The sequence below is a fragment of the Marmota monax genome, unplaced genomic scaffold, assembly GCF_021218885.2.
Source record: "Marmota monax isolate L192 unplaced genomic scaffold, Marmota_monax_Labrador192_F-V1.1 WCK01_AAM20220418_F8-fsc00138, whole genome shotgun sequence".
NCBI lineage: Eukaryota > Metazoa > Chordata > Mammalia > Rodentia > Sciuridae > Marmota > Marmota monax.
In genome coordinates this window covers 2,575,005-2,591,824 of record NW_026692763.1, presented here as the reverse complement: position 1 = coordinate 2,591,824, position 16,820 = coordinate 2,575,005, and the positions used below count along the sequence as shown (strand labels likewise).

Sequence of the window (16,820 nt, the reverse complement as noted above, 5' to 3'; positions counted from 1 at the left end):
TGTCTCTGCAAGTTCTTTGGATTCAGGAAAAAGAGCTGGGTCTTGTCATTGCTTGGTAGACTACAGTTGGGACAAAGAGACCAGTCCTTGGCATCCAAATGCCTTTGTGTGTGGAGAGGTCTCACCCCCCAATAGTTCTTAGTTCTTAGGGTTTTACATCTGAGTCCTTAAAATGCTTTTTTTTTTTTTTTTTTTTTTTTGCGCAGGGTTGGAGGTGGGTGGGTGTTACTGGAGATTAAATCCAGGGGCACTTTACAACTATGCTATATCCCCAACCCTTTTAATTTAGACAGGAGGTTCTTACTAAGTTGATGAGGGTCTGAGTTTCTGAAGCTGGCTTTGAACTTGTGATCCTCTTGCCTCAGCCTCCCAAGCTGCTAGGATTATAGGCCTGCCCTACCACACCCATCTTCTTGAAGCCTTCTGAGAAAGAGGTAGCTTCATGGCAGAGTGAGCAGGGAACTAAGTGGTCATAATTAGAGCGGCCCTTTTATCAGCACCACACTCTCTACACAAACTAATTCAAGCTTTCCCAAACTTTATGAAGTACCCCATTTTACATTTGAGGAAACCAAAGATTAGCTTGCCCAAGACCAGGATGGGCTAATATATGAAAAGAGGTCAGGCTACCTCTAGAGCCTCTGCCTCCTCACCCTGCAGGAATGAGATCTCAGTAGGGCAGGATTGGGTCCTGTATCACTGGTGGAGGTGGGGCCTTGGGCTCTGGGTGTCCCTGCAGGGTGTCCCTGGGCCCTGTCCCATCTCTCTCAGGGCTCCACATGCCACCACCTTCTGCACAGTGCAGGAGGGGCTGGGCTGCCAAAGATGCAGACAGTCAAAGCCACCCAAGGCCACTGTAACTAAAGATGGGCTAAGTAAGCCACACCAGCCAGCATGCTGAGAGGGAGGTGACAAGACCAACAAAGGCAAAAGGCCGGAATGCACCTGTGTCCCCTGTCCAGCTGAAGCCTGAGTCCCTCTTTCCTGACACATCCCTTGCCTGTCTCTTCCAGGGTACTTGGGTGCCACTTCTGAACAATCTTTCTCCAGTCCCATGAGGGACAAGGTAGCTCCCTCACCACAACTGCCACCAAACCTATTTCCTCCAGAAGGCTTTGCTCATTCCTTCAGTGCCATGTCTTTATCAAGAGGCAGTAACTGAGGTCCTGGCTGAAAGAATCAGAGATAAGACAAAAGCCAGCATTTGACAAAGCTGCCAGCCTGAGAAAAGGAGGCAGAAAGGCTTTTGTGCATTCATTATCTACCAGCTGTGCACCTACTATGTGTTACACCCAGACAGACTAGGCCTGATCTCTTCCCTCAAGAAACCCAGAATCATGCCTCAGGACCGTGCAGATAAAGTGCTATGAAAGTCAAGAGAAAGAAGAGAACCTTTCTAGCCAGAGGGAATTGGGGACAGCTTTGGGGAGGAGATGGAGCTGGCTCTCTGAGGCAGGGGAAATGCCCCAGCTTTACTCTGCACTCTTTCAGCAAATGTGCAATGTCTGGTTGTATAACTGGTTGGAAAGATGCCATTGTGACTGCTCACCCTGTCACCTGATGCAGGTATCATCAGCACTTTACACTGGCTGCTTGACTTCAGAACTAGGCCCTCACTGGCTGAGGTTCTCTTCCCTCTAGCTGGGTCACATGCCACAGGGTACAGTCTGGGGAAATGATGTGCTGCTCCCCACCACTGGGTGTGTGGGAGAAGGGGGGCCGGCAGGATAAATCCTGTTCCCAAAGCCCTTTACTTGTCTGTCTTAGAAACCCCAGGCTCAACACTTGTCTGGGTAAAGCAAACTCTGATTGGATGAGCAATGGCCAACTGGTCTCCATGGTGACAAAAGTGCCTTAGCAGATGGGTAGCTGAGTTGAGAGGCTCTTCCCTGGAGATGCTCATCTTTCCCCTCCTCCCTGTGGACTTGGACCTTCCTTTGGGGTCAGTACAGATTTGCCTTCTCTTCCCCAAGCCTGACTCATTCCTTCCTGGAATCAGTGGCCTAGGACCAGAGCGGAGGAGGAGTTGGGCAAGACAAGTGTCCCTAACAAGTTCCTCAAAAGCGGCAATCTGAATTCTAGTCTCTGCTGCCCATCACAGACCCTTCCCCATCTCTGCTAGCTGGGACGCGCTCAGATTATTCTGGCCACCCAGGAAGTGACCATATCCCCTCCTGCCTGTGTCCATCCCTTCCATCTTGCCGCAGCTGGCAGAATCCGCCTCTGAGGACACGCAAGGGCCCCCTGTCTGGATAAACAGAGCCTGGGCGGTAAGGCCCCCACAAACAGATGTCACTGCCTTTGGAATTAAAAACATTCCTGGTGGACTGTCCCATCCTCCCTCATCCCCTTCCCAGGCTCTCTGCCAGAGGAATGAGGGGCTGTTTCTAGGGAGAAGTAGGACCCCAGGCTACATGCAGGGAGGGGACCCGCCACCCAGCACAGCTGTGATTGAAGTAAAATCAGGTTAAAGTGATCAGCAGAGGCATCACTGAGGGGGAAAAAGGTCAACAGGGAATAATATGTAGCCCGAGACATGTGGGCGGGAGAGGTAGGGACTGCCACAGTGCTGCCTTGGTGACAGCTGGGGGTGGGTATAGCTTCTAGGCAAATCCTCCAGCCTGTGAACACAAGGAGGAGGATTCTGCTCCAGAACCTTGGGATGTGGCTGCTACTTCTCTAGAATGACCTCCTTTCCCCCTTTCCATCTCCCCCCAAGTCCAGACCAGAACCCTGCTTCCTTGTTCCCGTTCTTTAGCTCAAATGACTAAGCTAGGAAAGGGGCAGCAACCTAGACCACGGCTACAGCTGTCCCCTCATAGGAACTGCTCAGGAGCAAGACGGGGAAGGGGGAGCCCTAAGAGGCCACCCTGAGAGTCACACGGTGTAAGAGTTGGGCTTCCCAGAGGAGCCTGGCACTGGGCTGATGATGAAGAACTGGAGAGTGTGGTGTGGTTGCCCAGAACACTCCCTCAGCCCAGAAGGGCATGGCATGGGGTAGGCCCAAAGGAACAGAGCTGGGAGGCATGATACCTGTGGAAGGTGAGGTGGGCCAAGGCCGTGGGGTATAGGGAGGAAGCCAGGGAGTGGTTCCTGGCCCGAGGACAGACACAGGAGTCTAGGCTTTGTGAGAACCAGGCAGGACAGTGCACAGGAGCCCAGAGAGACCGTGGTCCATGGAGAGGCCGCGGAACCCAGTGGAGGACAGCAAATCACAGCGAAAACTGTGGGGAAGCAGGGATGGGCTCACCCTCCCAACAAGAATGGCTCTGTAGCCCCTGCGCCCCCCTGTGCTCTCACCAGGTTCTCTACACACCCTAACCAAAACCCAGAGGTCCAAGGACAGAGGTTGTCCCAGAATGGGAAACTGAGACCCGTTCATATGTCTACCCATCTGAATATCTGCTATGTTCAAGGCTTGTGTGAGGTCCAGGGATGGGAACCCCTTATTCAAAAGTCACCAAGCAGCCAATGGCAGAGCTGTAGTTCCACCCAAGTACCCATTCACTCATTCGTCACCAACTGGATCCCCACCACATGCTAGCAGGGGGCCTTGGTACAGCTCACATTCTAACTCAGCCAAATGCACCCCTGGCTGTCCCCACTAACCTTCTCCTCTAAGGAGATCACTTGACAGTAATTGGGCCTCTTTCAGGCAGTCCATGTCCAAGGCCCCAGAGCTCCCCAGGAGTCTGGTCCTTGCCTGCTAAACAGCTGTTCATGAGTTTGCAGCAATCTGAGCTCTGGAGCCCCAACTCTGTCAATAAATGGCTATTGGCTGGGCACGGTGGCACACACCTGTAATCCCAGCAGCTCAGGAGTCTGAGGCAGTAGGAGTGCAAGTTCAAAGCTGGCCTCAGCAAATTAGCGAGACCCTGTCTCTATATAAAAGATTTTTTAAAAAGTGTTGGAGATGTGGCTCAGTGGTTAAGACCCCTGGGTTCAATCCCAGTTACAAAAAAAAAGTGTCTATTGGTGGCTATAGATAGACACCCAGGGTGGGGCTGGACAGCAGGCTCCAAGGTGGGCTCTAGGTTTAAGATGTGCACAGCATAAGGAAAGGAGGCAGCCAGGATGGCCAGTTACTTGCTCCCCAGCCCACACCAAACCTGCCCAAGGTGAACTGCCATCATACCACCTTTCCAGAGGTATGTGCTGCTTCCCATGCAACCACCTCTGGCTGGTGACCCCCAGGGGCATGGTGGTCCTAGGTAGAAAGAAGAGGCTAAACCAGCCCAAGAGCTTGTATGCTGAGGAAGGACTGTCCTGGGCACACCCCTGGCAATCCCCAGTCTTTCTCATGGCACATTTGGTCACAGAACAGGGTGGAAAATCCACTTAAGCCTTTGGGAAAATATTGCTTACTAAACCCACCCAGGGAGAGAGTAGGCAGAGTCCACTCCTCCCCCAGTGTCCATCTATTCTTTTCTGACTTCAGGACACAAGTCACAAGAATCACAGCCGGGAGCATGTCCAGACCCCATAGGCCACTTGCCTGCTCCCCCTCAAGGAAAGGAGGAGGTATGGCCAGGGTCTCCCAGCACAGCCAGTGGGCACTATGCTCTGGATACATGGGTCTCCCAGGCCACACATGACAGAAAGGATTCAGTCTGAAAGTGGGTCACAGGGCAGGACTGAGGAGCCTCGCTGCTCCCTTGTCCCCATGCATTATTGAGCAGCTCCCTTTCACCCAACCACAAGTGTAAAGTGACCAGAAGAAAGCTCCAGGCAGCTCAGGAACCTGGGCCCAGTGCTGCCTGATTACCATGGACTCGGCAGCCGCTTTCTCTGAGCTTGGGCTAAATCATATTCAATGAATTTCTCTTTTTTTGGTTAAATCAGGAGCTTGGGCTAAATCGTATTCAATAAATTTCTTATTTTTTTGGCTGAGGATCCTCTCTACCCTTTTTGTCCCCCAATGTTTATTTTTTAGTTTTAGGTGGACACAATATCTTTATTTCTATGTGGTGCTGAGGATGGAACCCAGTGCCTCACATGTGCTAAGTGAGCACTCTACCACTGAGCCCCAGCCCCAGCCCCCCTCTACCCTTTTTGCTCACATAAAATTATATACCAAAGTCTCTTTTATCTCCCCAAACAGAAGCTGAAGTGGAGAGTAGAGGCCCTGGCTGAAGCGGGGTGTGGGACCTACCGTTCCCACTCCCTTGTCCTCTAACCCTCGCCTGTCTTGGGGCTCTTAAGCTCCTCCTGAGGTTCCCAAACTCTGCAGACAGAACCTGAAGCCTTGGATTCTCCTTTTGGGCATCTCGGACTTGGACCTCAAGTTCTTCAAGTGGACCCACCAGTGCCAGAGTTTCTCGTGGGAACTGCTGTTTCTCTTGACCACAGGGCCCCCTCCCACTCACCCTCATTGTCCCTCAGGATGTGGGGGTGTGGAGGTAGGGAAGATTAGGGGCTTTTTAAGGAAACTTCCGGGTCAGAGTTCTGGATCCAGAAACCATTTCTTATCTCCACTTCTTTCCCCACTTTGGGAAAACTGTGGGCTTCTGAAGTGTTGATGTCGGTGTCCCTCAGTGGCCTCTCAATGGCATAACACTTATCTCATCTAGTCCATCAGGCTAGTGTTTTCTGGGTCACTCTGGGGTGTGCCCTGAAGCCAGTGCAGCTCAGCTCTTGCCTCTGAGGGTGTAAGCAGGCTGTGCCAGCCCCTGTCCCAGACCACAGGGTGCAGGCTCCCCCAGTGCCACATGGCTCATATCTCTTGGGACCAAGGTGAAGGCCAGGCTGGCTGTGTGGGACTGCTTAGGTTCTGGAGGTACTGCAGGCTTGAGGGAGGCCAGCAGAGCCCACCCTAGGAGGACCCCATACTGGCATCCACAGGTGGCCTCAGCCCTAACTCAGCGCATTTCTGGCCACTCTTCTGCTAAGTATTTTCTCAATGCTTTTGGAAAAGAATCAAAAGTGGGACCATCCTAGGAATCAGTTTTTGAGATTCCCGGGAGGAGGAAGCAGCCTGTCTGCAGGGAAGTGACCTGCTTACCAAGTGCCTTGTCCGCCTTTAGTTTTACCTCCATGGGCCTGTCTGAAACCCACCCAGGCTGCAGAGGACTTGCACTGGAGGGCACCTGAGACCAGCTAGCTGGCCTCAAACCTGGGTCCTCTGCCTCTGGGTCAGGGAGTCCCCACCCCACAGCTGAGAGTACCCATCTTAGGGTTTGGAGAGAGGCTAGGTATTCCCAGGGTCTGAGAGAATCAGTTTGCAAGGTACTCTATGCATCGGATTCTTAGCTTGTCACACATCCCTCAGAGGTGGGCCTGCGGGGGTGGGCACCAAGCCGGCCTGCCAAGGAGGCATTCCCAAGTGGGGAGAGGGAAGGAGATCTGAGCCTCCATCTGCTTCCTATTGAATGTTTCCAGTCTCCAGCAATCACTGGCAGAGCCCAGGCTCCCCAAATCAGGAACACCTGGGTAACAGAGGCAGCTGGGCCAGGGGTTCACATTAGGCATTTAGAACAGCATTTGGAGAGTGGGGCGGTCACTCTCTCAGTGTCCTCATCCTGGCTTTTTTTGGCAGAGGATAAGCTTTCTTTTGCCCACTTTCCAAGTATCCCCAAAGCTTCTAGACCAGCCTGAAAGAGGGACAGCAGGTGGGGCACTAGGCTGGGGGAAAAAAAAATTGGATCTGCATCAGCTGGGGTGGGTGGCCCCATGAAGGACAATAGGTCCAGTCCCCAGGCCCTGGGAGGAGTGGTGTCTGATGCAAGGAGTAGAATCAGGCCTGGTATTCAGTCTCTCTGTCCCCATGTACCCTCCAGGACTGGCAAGGTGGTGGTAATGGGGTCAAAGGGAAGCATCCCACCTGGGCTGGCTCTGAGAATAGCAGGCACCAGAGAAGGAGAAGCACAAATTAGAGGGAGACACAGCACCTGCCATGCATGTCTGGACCAGTGCAGGGAGGGAGGGACGCCATCTCCCAGGGGAGAGGCTGAATTCCAGGGCCTGGAGCTGCCTGGGGTTGTAAGGTATGCCAGGATAGGGGTTTGGGGGGACTACAGTGGTGGAACGAAAGGGAAAGGTCCAGAAGCCAAGATATTTTCAAGGCAGCCCCACTCCTGTCAAATAAGGTGTCCCTCAGGACACTGGGCCCAGCAGTGGTCAGTGTGACCCAGAAACAAAGGTCTAAAGGACAAATGGGACAAGGTGCCAGGAACCCACATTAATGGGCCTGTTAGTTGTCCAAAGAGGGACTCCTGGTCATTTAGGTCAACATTCCAGAGGCCAGGCTATCAGGGCAATAGAGCTGGCCATCATGACCCTCAGGCAGAGTGAATCCGGGACAATAGACCCCTCGGGGGGCCAGAAGGAGGAAGCTGGGGTGGGGGAGCCCTCGACTTCTGCCCCAGCAGGCTCCTGACCCATGTTCTCCCAGAGCTCCCTCCAGCTCTGCAGAGTAATTAAAACCAGAAGCAGCTCTCTGCGGGCTGACAAAGGACCCTTGTTCCAGGGCTCCTCGCTCACACTGCACTCTGGGCCTGACCCCGCCAAGCCTAGGCGAGACATGTCTAGGACAAGCCCAGAGCTTCTCTGCCCTAGGCACCGCAGGCAGTGGGGACCCCAGGCTTGACTTCCCCAGTCACTCTGAGGTGGTCCCATCAAAGCTGGGTCTGACTCCATCAGTATAAGAAAAAGGATGGCCTCTCAGTCAGAGGTCCCAACACAGGGGCCACAGACTGCTGACAGACTTAGGAAGGGGGCCGTTTAACAAGCTGTACCCACACTGTCTGAAGGAAGGTTGGGGGGCAGGGGACCTGAACCTACTAGCTTAGGGCAAAGGGACTTTGCCATTAAACAAGTACTGACTCTGTGCCAGGCCCCATAGCAAGGGCTTCAGGACTCTCACATTAGAGGAAACTGAGGCTCAGAGAGGTAAAGCAACTCAACCTGTTCCCCCAACTAATGAATGGAGTAAGCAAAACTTGAAGCCCCTGATCTGTCTGTCCTCAAGGCCCTTTAGTGCTGGCTGAATAATAAAAATTCTCTCATGGTTTCTTTATTAGATGGTGGAATCCTGTCCATTCTTTGGATTCACAGCACTGTGCCTGTCATTTAGAGGGCGCTCAATAAACCATAAGTGACATGAATAAACCAGTGAAAGGCTGGAGATGCATGTCACAGCTCTATCAATCTCGTTCAGGTTCATTATATTCTTTGAGCCTCAGTATAATGTGGTGGTAGCTGGGTGCAGTGACGCATGCCTATAATCCCAGTGGCTCGGGAGGCTGAGGCAGGAGGATCATGAGTTCAAAGCAGCCTCAGCAACTCAGTAAGGCCCTAAACAACTCAGCAAGACCCTGTCTCTCCATTAAAAATATAAAAAAGGGCTGGGGATGTGGCTCAGTTGTTAAGTGCCCCTGGGTTCAATCCTTGGTATCAAAAAAAAAAAAAAAAAAAAAAGAATAATGTGGTGGTGAAGAATGGGAATAATTATTCCATTTAATAGATAAGGAAACCGAGGCTTCAAGAGCTCAAGAGACACTGACCTTCAGTTTGGATTGCTCTTCCCACAGCATCAGGGTCACTGCACTTCCATAACAATATATCTAAATCACTGGCCACTGGACAAGAGGCCCTGGGAAAGAAGGGTCAAGGAGCCAGGGATGCCTTCCTGGGGGAGAGAAGGCCAGAGGATGCTGACATTACAAGGTTCCTAGTGATCAGTTGTGCCTTGGGGCCATGGGGCCCTGCTGTTTTATTATGGCCAGGGGGTGATGAACAGTGTATGGGGGAGGGAGACCTGGGTCTGGAGAGGAGGCTAGGAAATCTTCATCCCAGAGATAAGCTTTTTTTTTTTTTTCTTATCTAAAACCATGAAGGTCTAAGATGTTATTATTTAATAATAACGTAATGAAGAACTAAGGAGTTATTATTTAACGGGCACAGAATCCAGTGAGGAAGATAAAGAGGTCCGGAGAGGAATACTGATGAAGATCATCCCACAATGTGAACGGACTTAATGCCATTGGGCTGTACACCTGAAAACTATGAAAATGGTAAATTTTATGTTGTGTATATTTTACCACAATTAAAAAAAAAAAGAATAAAAAGTTAGAGGGTCTAGATATGGTCAGATTTGCCAACTGGGCTCCATAGACATCCCTAGTCCTGGAGGCCAGGGGTGTAGCCTTCATGACCTCCTCCCAAGTATGGTTTATAATAGCTCCGATTTCTCACAAGCTTCCAAGTGGCCTGGTTAAGAATGTCAAAGAAATCCTCCCTGGCCTGCCTATTAACCTTAAGGCACAGGCTCCAAGCTCCGGGAGGGAAGGGAACAGAGCGGGGAGGCAGCCCATCAGCTGGAACTTGGCAATCAGGGGTGAGGGTAAGTTACCACCCAGGACAGGACAGCGGCACGTCCTTCTTGGCCTGGAATGCTGTCCTTTCCCACTCCAGGGTCTTGAGCACGCCTATGCTCAAGAAGGGCTGTCAGGACAGGCTAGCTATGGGAAAGAGTAGCTCCACACAGGGGAGCCAGGCGACGACGTGGGGTAGACCTCAGGCTCCTGGTGGAGGCAGGGAATAAGAGGGTGGGGGTGAGTGGGCAAAGGCGCAAAAGTGCTCCCCTGGCTTAGGCAGCTCCTGGGTCTCACAGACTCTTCTCCAGTCTGAGGTCAGGGGTAGGAACTGAGCTGTGGGGCCCCTGAGGGAAAGCTCTCCTCTCTGGCCTAGCCAGCTAAGAGGGGTTGGACCCTGGGAACATGCTAATCAGTCAGCAGGCTGGTCCCAGTTGGGGACATCACATCTGGAGCCTGGGGCAGCTTGGTTGGAAATAGACTAGGATAAACATTCAGGAGTCCCCTGGGAGCAGGAAGCCAAAGCAGGCAGCGGGGGCTGGGGGGAGTCCTGGATGAGTTGTAACCCTGCCAGACCGGGCTGGGGGTGGGGCAGCAAGGAGAGGGTGAACAGTGGGGCAACCTGGACTGAGAATCCACAGGTAATGGAAACCTTGGGTCTGGAAAGAAAAGGAGATCTCCTGAGCCCGAAGAGGAGAAAGGGACTAAGCTGGTGGGACCTCTCACTAAATCTGCAGTGACAAAGGACAGACCCCTGAGAGTCACAGGCTGACACCCAAATCCTTCTCTATCCCATCTAGGATCATTTCCAAGCATGACCAGCTTTGGGTGGGAGTCGGGGTGCGTTCCCTGAATTTGGAACCCTCGCTCGACCACTAGCGAGATGTGACTGGCCATGTCACTCACCCTTTCTTGTCTTGCTTTCCTTCTCTCTAAAAGACAGGACTAGATTCCTGCCGGTCTCGAACCCTTCAGATCTTCTGTATTCATTCCTTCACCTCCCCTCCTTCTTGCAAAGCTCACAACCTCCCTGCTTAGAGCCAGCTGGGCTCTTCAGTTTCCTAGGCTGCTCCCTGCACATTCCCGACCTCTCCACCCCTTCTACCACTCCAGAGCCTGCCCACCTTGCTAGAAGAACACAGTCTAAAGACGGCAGTTACTGTGCAGGCCATTTTATAAAATGATTGATAGTACCCTAGAAATAAGAGGGTTTATGATAATATTCCACAAAATAGGAAAAAAATTACACACTGTGATTAAAACTATATAAAAATGTATATATCCAAGGAAGGGAAAAGTTACAAATAAAATGGGTGTTCCAGAGGAGCAGGAGTGGGATGGTTTGTGACTACATTTCGAGTTGCTTTACTATGATTGCGATTTTCTTTATGATATAAACACTGCCTTTGGAATCAAAAGATCCGGTTTTCTGAAATCCCTTTTGTCCCACCTCTGCCTCAAAGCCTCCCTACCTCCAGCCCACGATGACCTTTCCCTCTTTGAATTCCTGGGGCCTGAGTTCCCATCTATGACTTAATGGGAGCAGTGGGAGGCTGGGAGCACCTTGTGAGGGACTCTGGAGCTGGAGGCTCCCCAGGTTCAAGTCCTGGCCCTCCTACCCCAGCCACGCAAGTGACCTTGGGACAGGTTGCTTCAACCTTCCATGCTGCCTCGCATTTCTCATCTTCATCATCATGCTGACATTCCCGACCCACAGGTACTATGAAGATGCCCTGAGATCAGAGAGCGAGCAGAGCACAGGGCGGGGCTCTTTGTAAGTGCAGATGGGATCATTGCTGTTGGCATCGCTAGATCTCCAGTTGATGTATACAGAGTGGATTCCTCAAGGCCAGGACCTGCACCCTGAGGCCCACTGCAGGTGCACGATAAATCCTCCTCCCCTTGCTCTTTCCTATGCATTCTAACTTCAGGTGCACAAGGCAGAAATGTTCCCAGTCCAGACGGGACAATAATCCAGGCAAAGGCAGACTGAGCTCTCCTTATGCCATAAAAAAGGATCCTGGGGCAGAACACTCTGGCTGTTCTACCACTAGCCATGTCAGGGCCCTTTAAGTAGGCTGGGAAATTTCCTTCCTCCTCCTTTTCTCTTTCTATATATTTATTTATTTTTGAGGCAGGGTCTCCTATATTGCCTAGGCTAGTCTCAAACTGGTGGGCTCAAGAGATCCTCCTGCCTCACGTTCCCCAGTAGATGGGATTACAGGTGTGTGCCAGTGCACCCAGCGTTAGGTTTCTTGATGAAGACCTGAGGCAAGAAGACATGGCACAGAGGAGAGAACATGGCCTTCCCTGAATACATAAGCAGAGATGCCTTGGCTAAGATTCTTAACTTCAGTGCCTTAGTGTCTTTATCTGTGAAATGGGGAGGACAGAAAGGTCGGTTTCCTTGCGGAGTTATTGCAAAGACCACATGAGACAACATTTGGAAACAGGCTTTCAAGAGCACAAATGCCAAACACACATGTTGGTGATTAGAACTGCCATTTATCTGTCACTAAACACTGCCCACCCCTGCCTCCCACTCTGGATTCTATGACCCATTGCCACATTAAGCAAAGCCAGAGAGGGCCACTTATCATAGGAGCAAATGCCTGGAGCTCAGACAGTGGAATTTCTCTGGCTGGGCTGAGTGGGAAGGGGCCTAGAAAGAAGGGAAGCCATAGAAGTGGGCCTCTTCTCCCCGCCTTTCCTGCAGTATCCCTGGCTGTACCACGAGGCTGCCTCCAGCTCCATCCTTAATACCTGCCGAAGGGGAGCAGGCCTGTGCTCCAGGGACGGTGCCAGTTCCTTTCTTGGACACCAGGCAGGAATAGAGGTGGGATGAGCTGTGGGAACAGGTTGTTCTGTGGCTCTGTGGGGCTTGGCCATGTGGGAACAGCTTGTTGCAGACTATCCATCCAGCCTAACATCCTTGTTGGCTCTGAGGGCATTCACAGGGCTGGACTTTATGGGCTATGGCACACCTCAGGGAGGTACCTCCTTCCCTGAATCATAGGGGGTGAGATGGCTCTGTGGCTGGGGCCAAAGGGCTGTGTTGGGAGTTAGGGGGAGCGGAGCACAAAGGGATTTCAAAGTCCGCTGGCTCTGAACTGTCCGCTCATGGGCTCAGGTCAGCTGGCAGCAGGAAGGTTTATATTTCTTTTAATATCAACTCCCAGGCATTTAGCATTCCTCGAAGCTTAAACACAGAAACATTTTCCTTAGCAGACTGTGCTTTCTGCTCTGCCAAACATAACCTGGCTGCTTCCCCCTCCCCCACTGCCTCCATCTGCTCCTGCCTCCAAGATGCAATGATTTATGGTGTGCTTCTCCTGGGCCTGTGAGCTGAGCGGGAGGGAGGGACGGTGGCAGGCTGAAGTCCAGATGGGAGATTACCACCTCCGTGCTCTGGACTCTGAGCTCTAGAGAGGTCGTGGGTCACGGTACCCACTGAGCTGACAGCCCTGGACACCCTTTCTACTCTTCCATTCCACAGCACTGATGGAGGCTGCTCATGTCTCTTGGATGGGTATCCCCTGGAGGCTGGACAGCCCAGCCTAGAACTCCTTCCCCGCCTGTCCCTCTGGCCCAGCCCAGGGATGTGGAGATGGGGCTCCCACTGCTTATCCCTGCAGAGTAGTTTCTGGGGACTAGATTTATAGAGCTTTCTCGCTTTATCCCTAATTCCCGAATAATGAAAGACTAGCTTCTGGTTGCCTAGCAGCGCTGTCTCCCTGGCGACGGTGCTGAGGAGCAGGGTGTAGGTCCCATAACATCAGGAAGGGACGTGCTCAGGAACATGGGTGGCATAAGGCAGACGGCTAGGCCTCTACTAAATAGTGCCATCCCCCTGAGACAGGAGTGGGGGAGTGGGAGACCCACACAGGTCCTAGTGCCACCAAGAATACCCAGTTGAGGATCATATACCAAATTTCAGCTTCGACATCCATCAGAGAACAAACACTTTCTGCAAAAAAGCCTCACCCTATCACAACCTATACCCCGTCACATGGGGGCAATTGTTAAGAGACCAGGAGTACCCAATGCTCAGGCCTCCCTATGTACCAGTTATCATTTCCCTCGATTTCATAGTCACAGAATCGATTCCCACTTGTATCCTAATCATGAGGTCACACAAGGTGCCAGACAGGAGTGTGGAAAGATCCACACTGAGTGTTATCTTTCCCCAAGCCTAGTTCTCCTGACAGATAAGTAGATAGCAGCCATCTTCAAAGCTGAAAAAAATGTTCTAGACATGCAAGGTGCAAGCAAGGACTTCCTCCTTATATACATTTTCACGGCATCAAGAAACAGAGCAGAAACAACCAACAATAAAAAATTTAAAAAAAAAAAGAAAAACAGAGCAGAGCCAGGTGTGGTGGTGCATACCTATAATCCCAGCAACTCAGGAGGCTAAGACACGAAGACTGCCAGTTGGAGACCAGCCTTAGCCACTTAGTGAGGCCCTAAGCAACTCAGCGAGACTCTGTCTCAAAATAAAAAGGGCTGGGGATCTGGCTCTGTGATTAAGTGCCCCTGGGTTCAATCTCCAGGACCAAAAAAGAGAAACAGTCTGATTGAGGATTTGCCTCTACTGAAACTCAAAGTATCTTTCCTAAGTTGGTGACTCCCAAAACTCAGTTGAAGACAGTCCAGCAACTCTAGCAACAAGTCAGAGACCAGCCCCAGGAACCAGTAGGATCCAAGCCCTTCTGGTAGAATAACAAGTGCTCGGGAAATGTGCCTCATTCCTATCCAGCATCTATGGCAGAATTGCTCATCACACAGAGCACTCTCCCGCCCCCCATGCTCATGACGCAACCTCAGAATCCTTCTCAATATCGTGTTTTGGAAAAAGCCACCAACAGACTGAAACTGGAGTGTGAAAACTGTCATTCCTCAGTTCCATCTGCAGAAGTATGAATGAGTCTGCTGTAGCCCCACAGGTACCTGGATGCTCAGTAAGAAGCCGTCTCTAGGAAGCATGAACCACCACCTTGGGGAATTTTTTCAAACCAGCTTTGAACTAAAGTCACAAAAGGCCAAGCACCTTAATCAAGAAGACAAGACCAGAAGACGCCTTCTCAATAGGCACCACAATGCCTGGCAGCTCCCCAGGCCTTGCCCTGGGGCCTTGGACTCTCACCTGGATCTGCCCTTTGCCCATGATCTTGTCCACGATTTCATTGTTGTCCTTGTTGACCTTGGTCTTGTCATAGCACTTCTCATAGCACAAGATCCTCAGGGATTGAGAACCCTCCAGCTCGATTTCAAACTCCTGGGGAAAGACGGGACAGAGGGTCATCAACCTCAGAAGCGGGGGGCACACGGCTTCTTGGCAGGTGTGGGCCTCAGCTTTGCAAGGCTGAGGGTGAGCGGGGCTCAGGAGGAGCATATCACAAGACATGGAGGAGCGTCTCATATTCTGGAGCTCCCAGAGGCCTTTACATCACCGATGAAGTGGAGTTTGTGGGCCAGAGCTGAAACCCTAGTGTCTGACACCTAATCGGAAGCCAGATGAACAGGGGATGGGAGGGACTGGATTAGGGAGACAGAGCTGGTCCAACCAACAGGCAATGGCCACCCCTCCCCGCCAACAGATAGGTCATGAACACAGTGATTAGGATGGGCATGCTCGGTGACACAGAGGAATCCCTATAGGGACACCAGCCTCCTCCACTTACCTCATCCCATTTGGGCTCTGTTGTGTCCCGGAACACCCTGGTTTTGGCTTTACTGACAAAATAGCCAAAGGAATCCACCTCCAGGGTACAGTACAGGTCTGCAAGGAGAAGGGCAGACAAGACACACCAAGTGAGGCCCAAGAAGCCCGGGAACAGGGCTGGGGCAAGGGTAGTGGTGGTAAAGCCCTTGAGGGGACAATGCATCTGTCCCTTCCAGAGGCCCCTTCAGGAAATGCTCTAAAACAGAGAGCTTGGGCTTAGGTGTCAGAAGGCTTAGAAATATTGCTGCACCACCTAATAATACCGGTGCCACCCTGGAAAGTCCCTTGAGCCCTTTGAGCCTCAGCTTCCCTGTGTGTGAAGTGGGGATGAGTCAGTGACCACAGAGGGATGCCAGAGAATCAGAACAGATAATGGGCCATAAAAGGCTTTGAACACACCACGGCCCTGTCCACACACTGACCATGTTCTCCTTTCCTCCAGGTACACAGTAGGTGCTCTGTAAATTAAGAGTGTCACTCAGCCTTTCTGAGCTCCTAGTTTCCAAGGATCAAGGAGACCTGGTTCCTGCCTTCAAAGATATCAGTGGGAGAGGCGAATTAGAAGTGACAAAACAGCATGACAGGTGCTGTAAACACAGTTTGCCCTGAACCGATGGGGACACAGAGGGGGAGGCCAGTTCTCCCCGGGAACTCAGGGAGGCTTCCCAGCAATGCCTGAGTGGCTGTTTGTGGGCCGATGACAGAAGCTCTGAAAGGGGTCTGCAGGGAGAGGGACAAGGGCAGATGTCACCTGCCAGAGGAAAGGGGCAGGCTGAGGAGAGGAGCCAGGAGCCCTGGGTTTCCGATTCTGTGTAATATTAAGTCCTTTTAGACCTGTGACTCAGTTTCCTCACCTGGTAAATGGGTAAGAACTATAAGCTGTCTGACTCACAGATTCCTGGGTAAAAAGTAGATAAATTGGACAAGTATAGTTTATGAAATATTAAACAGGGTTAGTATTACTAAATATACAGTTCTGTTCATCTCCAGACTTAGGGGATGATAATAGAAAAGGGATGGGTGCTGGCACATGCATACATGGTCATCTTTGAGTCCACTCTCACAGGTCAGTGTTAACAAAGTGTGACTCCCGTTTATGGAGAAGGAAGCTGAAGGTCAGAGAGGTTAAGAAACTTGCCCAAGGCCACATAGCTTGTAACTGGCAGAGATGGGGTTGAAGTCCAGGTGTTTGCAGCTCCAGGGTTCAGATACCTGGAATGAGGACTTGGGGAGAAGAGATCTCCCTGCCAAGAGGAGCTGGTTCCTGGGGTTTGGGGGAATGCCCCACATCTCCAGGCATACTAGCTGGACCCCAGCCTGCACAGAGCAGAGCAGAGCAGATGGGCAGTCCCACACCATGGGTCTTTTTGTAAAAGATGAACAGTGGCCACCCAACTTCTTCCTAGGGCAGGTAGTCAGGAGCACTTACTAGCTGATTGTTTAAACCCCTTGGCAGAGTGAACGATGACATGGAGGAAGCCATAGAGTCCTGGAGACTCATCATCTGCAAGAGAGAAAAGCCCCCAGGGTAGGGGGTGTTGAGAAGCTCACCCCCAACTCTGTCCCAGGCTGGTGGAAAAGCTGCTGACCCAGGGAGATGCAGCCAGGTGGTCTGACAGCACCACCTGGTGGTTGGCTAAAGAGTTTGCAAAGCCCACTGCTTCCTCCAACCGGAGCTGCACCAGGTCTCAGTGCCAGGCTGTTTCCCACTGGGCTCAGCCCAAACCCACACTCGTGGGCCAGATATTTAATACTGTTCTCCAGGGCTACTTTCCCTTCCTCCG

General features: G+C 51.7%; 1 protein-coding gene across 4 annotated transcripts in view; it reads right to left on the bottom strand.

The window, feature by feature from the left end:
- The window catches only part of Abr (ABR activator of RhoGEF and GTPase), a 189,284-nt gene that overhangs the window by 24,625 nt on the left and 147,839 nt on the right, over positions 1-16,820 (bottom strand). For all 4 annotated transcript variants that reach the window (XM_046446891.2, XM_058580071.1, XM_058580070.1 and 1 more), the window contains 3 exons: positions 16,466-16,540; positions 14,996-15,093; positions 14,458-14,589 (listed from right to left, as the gene is read on the bottom strand). In XM_046446891.2, the coding sequence (XP_046302847.1) occupies positions 14,458-14,589; positions 14,996-15,093; positions 16,466-16,540 (305 nt within the window). The remainder of the gene's footprint in view (positions 1-14,457; positions 14,590-14,995; positions 15,094-16,465; positions 16,541-16,820) is intronic.